This window comes from Pteropus alecto, unplaced genomic scaffold, assembly GCF_000325575.1.
Source record: "Pteropus alecto unplaced genomic scaffold, ASM32557v1 scaffold101, whole genome shotgun sequence".
NCBI classification, from domain to species: Eukaryota; Metazoa; Chordata; class Mammalia; order Chiroptera; family Pteropodidae; genus Pteropus; species Pteropus alecto.
Genome location: NW_006432945.1, coordinates 3,775,135 through 3,783,169, shown reverse-complemented (window position 1 = coordinate 3,783,169; position 8,035 = coordinate 3,775,135). Strand labels below are relative to the sequence as shown.

The window sequence follows — 8,035 nt, the reverse complement described above, 5'->3', positions numbered from 1 at the left end:
CTGGCAGCGTCCTGCAGAGGAGCGTCGCGGCTCCGGGGAACCAGCCGCAGCCGCAGGTAGTGAACTAGAGGGCTCAGGGAGGACCACAGGGATGCGGGGATCGGGCGCCGGGGGCACGAGGAGGTGGGTACTGGGGTTCCGGGGTGCTGGCCGCTGAACGCGGGAGCGGGGGCACGAGGGGGGTCCCAGGGCGCGCGCATGGTACCCGCGGCGTCCGGGTCGGTGACCAGGCTCCTTCCCGCGCCCGAGGAGGAGGAGGTGAGACCCGCGGGCGCCGACGCCTGGCTGGGTAGCGCCGTCCGCAGCCCCTTGCACGTGTGGCCCGCGCTGCCCGGGCTGCCACGCCGTGCGCTCCCCGCTGCTGCTTCCACCCCACCGCTGGCTCGCACGGCCCTTCCCCGGACCTAGGAGTGGAGACCAGGGCGCGGAGAGGGGACATTCAGCCCAAAGTGGCAACTACTTCGTGCCGGGGCACTACCAACATCTACCCCGCTCCGGCTGCCGCCAGAATGGGGAACTCGGACCGATCAGCCTGGGGGCGCGGGGTGGGGGCCTGCACTGGGTGGACTCTACACCACGCGCTGGTGGAAACCCCTCTCCCGAATCCGGTCCTCTGCGCTGTCCCCCCAACATTTACAACTGCGTACTCAGGACACTCGAGACAAGGTCGCCATGGGGACTTGCTGGAGGAGACTCCCCACTCAGCTGCTGTAGGACGAGTCTTTTCATCGTTATGTCCCCCATCTCACGTCGGTGCCTGGCACATAGTGTCATGGGGGGATGCTAGAGAGTCGCACAGATCTGAGTTTGGACCTCGGGCAGCTTGCTTAACCTCTCCGAGCCTGCGTTTCCCCACTTGTAAAATGAACACGTATAATATCAACCTCTCATGATTTTTGTGAGGACTCATCGAGACATGGTTAATAATATATGAATATCTCAACACTTTGCTCCCCTCTTCCTGTCTTGATAAATGTTTCTGCTGAACTGTCAGGCGTGACCATATGATACGGGATAATCCAGTTTAGAGTGTGGGCTCCCAGAGGGGAGGCTGCAGGCGGCTTCACTGTCCTCCATGACTTTCTGATTATGAAGAGCAAAGAAGCATGATTTGGATACAAGCACAATGGGAGACTCGATATAAAAGAGCAGCGACCTCAACAGAGGTTATTGAGGGCATACTGTGTGCTGGGAGCTTTAAGGTAAAATCTCATTTTATCTCATGCCAGCTCCAAGCATTAGGCTGCAGAGAGCACTGACCGTTTGTTGCAGGAATGTATCTCCAATGCCTAGGACAGTGCCTGGCACATGGCAGGTACTGAGTTAACACTACTGAAAGAATGAATGAATCACACCTACAATAAATGAGAAAACCAGGAATTCAGAAAATAAGGTCCTCGAGGCCATTTTGACAGTAGGAGACAAAACCAAGAGTTGTGTATTTCTAAAGCTAAAAGTTCATCTTCTGTACCACATTTTCCTCCTGTGATGTGTTCTGTTTCTGTTTACCAAGACTTAAAAGACTACATTTGAATACCTTGTGTCTGTTCCCTTAAGCACGGTCTCAAGCCCTCTTCTATTTACTATGCTATTTATGCATATGCCATTTATTCTTCTCCTTTTATAGACTTACATTCTGGCATATGCTGAAAAGCCTTTACCCGCAGTAACTTGGGGAGATCGTATGTGTCTCTCTTATTTGGAAAACAAGACCAGATAAAATGATACCCGGAAAAATCCATTATTTTATGTTATCAGTATTTGCTTTCAGTTAACATTAATAATTAAGTAACGTTCCTATGTTTGTATCTCACTAACTTCTTGGCTTTTGAACTCTTTAGAGGTAGTGTTGTCCCCACCCCGTCCCCTCGGTATCTTCTCACAGGTTCTGGGAAGCAAATGCTGCTCTCCTCTCCATGTTTTCCGTAACTGAATGAAATGTTTTTTTTATCATGGCAGATGCATTTTTCTGCCTGTCTGTTTCAGGATAGCTTTCGGAGAATTTGAATACGTTTGATTACATCTCCTATATCTAAGAGCTTTCAAGACACATCATAAATTTGCTTTCTGATGTGTTCTGAACTGTGAAACAAAATGTCAGTCGATCGTGGTTCCAATGAGCATATTGTCGGTGGTGTTTAAGATCCTTTGGTGTGCTGGTAGAGCTATGTGGTTGCAGTGAGCCGTAAGTGTAGTCATGATTTGCACACAGTATCAAAAGTACCTGTTTGTGCATGGTGGTATAAGGCCTGGCACACAGCGAGTTCCAGATAGCGGATGCCTTCTGCCTTTTCCATTCTCAAATGAACAGCACTGACACCACAGCCCTTCCAGGCACACGCCCTGTGGGGTAGAGGTTTATGAATGTTGGTTTGAAGTCCAACAGACCTGAGTTCCACTTCCCATTCACTCACTTACTAGCTGTAGTACCTGAAGCAAGTTCTTTAACCTCTCTGAGTTTCTTATTCCTCATATTTTAAATGGTGGTCACAACACACATTTCTCAGGGGGGTCGTGGGAATGAATAGCTAAGTGCAGTAGCACATGGGGAGTGATCCTTAAGGAGAGGCTAGTGTTACCCCCACTGATGTAGCAACAAGCACTCCTGTGACTGCAAGTAAAATGGTGAAGGCCATGAGCAATGCTGAGTAGAGAGAGATCAGACAAGGGTGAGGTGAGGGGCCGCCACATCGGTACTGACCACATGTTTTCCTCCAGAGCCCTGAGGATGATGACAGGAAGGTCCGAAGGAGAGAAAAAAACCGAGTGGCTGCTCAGAGAAGTCGGAAGAAGCAGACCCAGAAGGCTGACAAACTCCATGAGGTGAGACTGTGGTTGGGGCAGAGCCACATGAGAGCCACAGAGAGGAGCTGTCCTCTGTCCTTGCACTGTGGTGGTGGCCTGGGGGTCGCGTCCTGGTCATCACCAATTTGGCCACGCGCACGTCTAATTCTGCTGCATCGTTGCAGCCCAGTGATCTGATTCTTTGCTCACTGGCCTCTTAATTTCTCCTTCACCCAATGGTTGCATCTCGCACTCAAGTTTCTTTCATTACAAAACAAAATGAAACGAGCCTACTCTTGATCCAATTCCCTTTCAAGTTAGTGCCCATTTCTTTTCTTTCATTCCCTAAGTTCCCTGCTCCTTAAAGAGAGACCTGCTGTCTCCATGGCCTCGGTTCTCATTTATTCCTCAATCTTCTGTGATTTTGTTTCTGCCCCTCCCCCACCCAACACACACACACACACACACACACACACACACACTCACACAGACACACACACACAAACACATGCACACATACTTCCTACAGAAGCTGCTCCCACTGAGATGACTAGTGCCCTGGCATTGTCCGATCCAGGGACCTCTTTCTAGTGTCATCTTCTTTGACCTCTCTGGAACATTTGACACCACTGACCCTCCTCTTCTTAAACCTTCTTTTAAGGTCTGTAGCTTCTAAAAGACCACATTTCCTACTCCTGACGCTCTTAACCACTTTTTCTCTGTTTCTTTGTTAGATTTTCTACCTCTGTCTGCTTTCTTAAATGTCGTGGACCAGGGTTTCAGACTCTGCTCTTTTTAATTCTTACCATAGAAAATTTAATCTATAAATCTGTTCTTCCAACATAATTACTTCAGGCAAGTCTTCTGTCCTAGCCCTAACCTGGTATTGTCGGTGCTTACAAATGGGTCCGCTGCAGGCTTCTCAGGTGCAACATAGTTATAATAGAGGGTCCTGTTCACCCCGAGACTTCCTCTCCTCACTGTCTTCAATTTGTACTTAATAGAACTATCTTTCTCATCACCCAAATTAGGAACCTGGGTTTTATCCTAAACTCTTCCATTTTCCTTGACCCCTATGCATAATCCCACATCATCTCACAGCCAGGACATGGGAACCACTCTATATCAGGAACTGGCCTCAAAGCCATCCAAGGATCTGTCCAAGGATTGCCAACCATTCTGAGCTCACGCCTTTGCACAGCGTTGGTGTGAATCATTACAGCTTTTAATTTAACTCTCTCCCACCATGCTTTCTTGCCATCGTCTCGGCAAGGCCAGTCTGGGGGGCGTTGACAGCAGCGGAGACTCTGAGATGTTTGAGGAGGAATGACAACCTCTGAAAACCTTTTAACAATGAATAGAGAAGGGATTTAGAATGCACATACTCCAGGGAGAGGTGACCCACTGATCCGCACTCACGGCATGGCATAAGTTATAAGTGTCAGATTCTTTCCTGGAAGTAGGAAAGCTGGGCCCTAGAGAGAGACTAGGATCTTCAGACTAGGGCCAGGGAAGGTGCTTAGCCTTTATTCGTTCTGTGCAATTTCCACACAAGTGCTGCAATGCCCTGTGCCTCTTCTCTTCCTTTCCCCTTGCTCTTGAAGCAACCCTGGTTCTAGCTTCATGTTACCCAATGGTCCCTACAGTGCATGGCCCCATATTCAGACCACATGTGCCATCTGACAGCCAGGCCCCTTCCCCTTGAGAAATTTCCAGTCCAAGCCAGGTGCATTAAAAAAAACAAAAAAACAAAAAAACAAAACCCACAAAAGGACACCGAGTTTAAATCCTGAGTGGCTATGTGTATAGAGGTGACTGAATGATTTGAGTGAGATCTCTCATGGAGCAAGGTCAAGTAGATTCATTCTGCAAATATGTGTTGAGTACTACTGTGGGCAAGGCATTGTCACTGGGTCACAGAGAGAGGAAGAAGATCTCGTTCCTGTCCTTGGGAAGCATAGAAGTTCCCAAGGGAAGAATATTAGTTTTCTATGGCCGCTGTAACAAATTATGACAAATTTGGTGCCTTAAAACAACACAAATTTATTATCTTACAGTTTTGGAAATCAGGTATCTGAAATGGGCCTCACTGGGCTAAAACGAAGGTGTCAACAGGGCTGCATTCCTTCTAGAGGCTCTAGAGAAGAATCCGTTTCCTTGCCTTTTTCAGTTTCTAGAGGCTTCTGTGTTCCTTGGCTTGTGGTCCCCTTTTATCTTCAAAGCCAGCACTGGCCGGCGGAGTCTTTCTTATGCTGCGTGGCTCTGACACTTTGTCTGTAGTCACATCTCTTTCTCTGACTCTTGGCTCTTTCTTTCCCTTATAAGGATCTTCATGATTCCATTGGGTTCACCTGCATGATCCAGGGTAATCTCTCCATTTCAGATTCTTAATCATAGTGGCAAAGTCCCTTTTGCCATGTAAGGTACATGCCCATAGTTTCCAGAGATTGGATATAAACATCTTTGGGGGGCCATTATTCTGCCTATCACAGAAGGTAACAGAAATACACAGTCAGACAGTCTCTCTCAATGTCTGTCATCATTAGATTTGATGACCAAATGAACCAGATGCCTGGGAAACTTACGAGTGGTGCCACATTTACTCCTGCATGACCCCTCTGAGAGCCGTAGGTGGAGGGCCCTTCTCTGGGGTCCCTAGCCTGTTCTGCTCTTCATAGACAAGACCAGTTCTGCCTGATGCCCTTTCCAGAAGTGGGGCCGATCGATCTGAAACCCAGCCCCTCCATAGAAGAGCCTGCCCTTCTCTTTCTCTGTGGAACTAGAAGGATGGATCAGGACTATGCACCATGGCAGATCACCTCAGTAAGGCCAGTTTTGTTGAGAAACACAGTGTTGTGGAGGCCAGGACAGCGGCTCCATCTGCGTGCAGATTCCAAAGCTGGAGCCCACACCTTTACCGTCAGTAGCTATGCACAAGTGTCAAGAGGGTATGAGGGAGCAGGTGGCTGGCTCAGGAAGATGGAAATATCCAGTCCCTCTGTAGAAGAAGAGGCACGTCATCTCTGAACAGCAGGGCACCACGTGAATTGTCCCTCCCCTGTTACTCCCTCGCCTCCTTCCAGGGAGGATATCACAGTTCTGAGGATCTAGGTTCTTTTTGGCCAACACAGTAAAAACAATAGTAAACAATGTAAAGAAAAAAATGACTATTTTTAAACTTTGAAAAAACTACATATTGGGAGTGGATGTTAAAAACGTGGTGAAGAATAATTTTACTGTGCTCCAGTGCGTTGAGGGCAGAGCGCCTAGCACACAGCTGTGGGTCGTGGCAGAAAGACCCTCAGCCCCCCTGGGGCTCCCGGGCCACATCTGGGATGGAGAAAGTGAGAGAGGACACAGTGCATAGAAACCTTCTCCTCAAACCTGAATGAGGCCAGCTCGTGGGCAGACACCGAGGCAGAAAACATCGCCTGATAACCATGACCATCTGCTACTCCCTGAGGAGGTTTGAGTAAAGTCTCTATCCCATAAAGTCCTCTATCCCAGACTGCAGGGTAGCGTTGCTAAATATCTCAAAAGAACTCGAAATCTTTATTTGCCTTTCTCGAAGACCATGAAGGAATATTTAGAACAAGACTTGTGTAAAATTCCCACTTTTCTCCTGCCCACCTTACTCACTGACCCTAACTGTTCTCGAACCTCTCTCACCTCCTCCAGTTCCAGCTCATATAAGTCTTTCGGCCACCCCCTTTCTCTTCCAGTTCTCCATCTCCAAAGTGAGAGGACTGTCCATCAAAGCGGGGCCTCCTCAGAGGGCAGGGCAGTGGGAGAGCCCGAGCCAGCCGAACCAGGGAGAGGCCAGGCTCACCCCTCAGTCTGAGTTTCCCCCTCAGGGTAGTGGTTGCTGGAAATCGGACTGCAGTGATGAGCAGCAGTTGCTAATGTGTATCTGTGTGCCTCCGTGTTCTCTGTGGCTTCTCAAATCATCCCTTCAAGGCGCTTACACCTCTTATGGGGGTTTCAACCCCTATTCATCTCTGAACATGCAGCACACGCCTGAGTCCAGGTTCACACTGGGAACCCGAGTGAAGAGTCCAGCTCCCTAAGACAAGCCGAAAAACATTTCTCTCAGAAGTGGGTCAGACTGGTTAGAGCCAGGCACCCAAAGGTGTAAGACTGAGAAAGAATTTTGAGTCACAAAAGGAAGGCAGCGGTGCCATCCTTAGGAGCCCCAAATATCACAAACGGACAAATGTCTTGAGTAATACAGTTGTGGTATGTGTTGCCACGTTCTTTTCAGATATTGCACGTACTAAGAGAATGCTTCGTGTCGGTCCCTGCTTGGTTTAGAAACTGATGATGACACTAATTTTTACAGCCCTTAACAATGACACATTTTTCTGCTGGGAAGGGCATCAGCTTAAGGCTTAGGAATAGACTTGTTGTAAAATCCTGAGCTTACAGCCTTTTGCTGCTGGTAACCACCATGGGGAAATTTGGGCCCTGGCACTGCCAAGCAAAAGCAGAATTGCTGTCATTGCATGAGATTTGCAGTTGACCTTGAAGTCAGGGAGCGGGTCCCAAGTCTGCTTGGAAAAGTCACCGTGCCTCTCTGAGTTTCCGTTTTCTGTCTTCTGAGATGGGGTCTGTGTGTGGCTGAGTCCTCCTGGTGGCCTCTTCCTCCCCCTTATCTCCTTCCTGGCCTTAGTCATCATCTCTGGTCCCTGGTACCCACATTGTCTTTTTTCCCAGTCCTGATCCTTCCCTCTTCCTTCCCTGGACCCTAAATATCTCAGACAGCCCCTCACTTCCCAATCAACCTCTCATGGATGCTCAGACCAGGGTTTCTCGACCTTGACACTATTGACTTTGGGGGCCGTATAATGCCTTGTTGTGGGGGCTGTCCTGTGCACTGTAGGACATTAAGCAGCATCCCTAGCCTCTGCCCTCTAGATGCAGTAGCACCCGTTCCCCAGTTGTGACAACCCAAACTGCCTCCGGATACTCCAAATGTCCCCTGGGAAGTGCCCAAATCGCCCCAGTTGAGAACCGCTTGATTTCTGAGGCACGACTAGAATTTGCAGCGACTTCACCACCTCTAGGTTTGTGACGATGTCCTAGCAAACACCCAGGAAGGCAGCACAGTCACCTCAAACCCTACTGGGGCAAAGGATTCGAAACAGCAATCATTGAGCTAAACCCATCATCTCTTTGGCAGTAACGAAGAGTCTGATGTTCTTCGCTTATGTTTCTCGTGCATGAAGTCCGGGGAATCGGGGTGAAGTGAGCC

The 8,035-nt window shown here is 48.9% G+C and overlaps 1 protein-coding gene across 1 annotated transcript in view; it reads left to right on the top strand.

The window, feature by feature from the left end:
• The window catches only part of BATF3 (basic leucine zipper ATF-like transcription factor 3), a 17,242-nt gene that overhangs the window by 5,678 nt on the left and 3,529 nt on the right, over window positions 1-8,035 (top strand). The window contains exons 3-4 of the mRNA XM_025043996.1: window positions 3-56; window positions 2,719-2,823. Coding sequence (XP_024899764.1) covers window positions 3-56; window positions 2,719-2,823 — 159 coding nt within the window. The remainder of the gene's footprint in view (window positions 1-2; window positions 57-2,718; window positions 2,824-8,035) is intronic.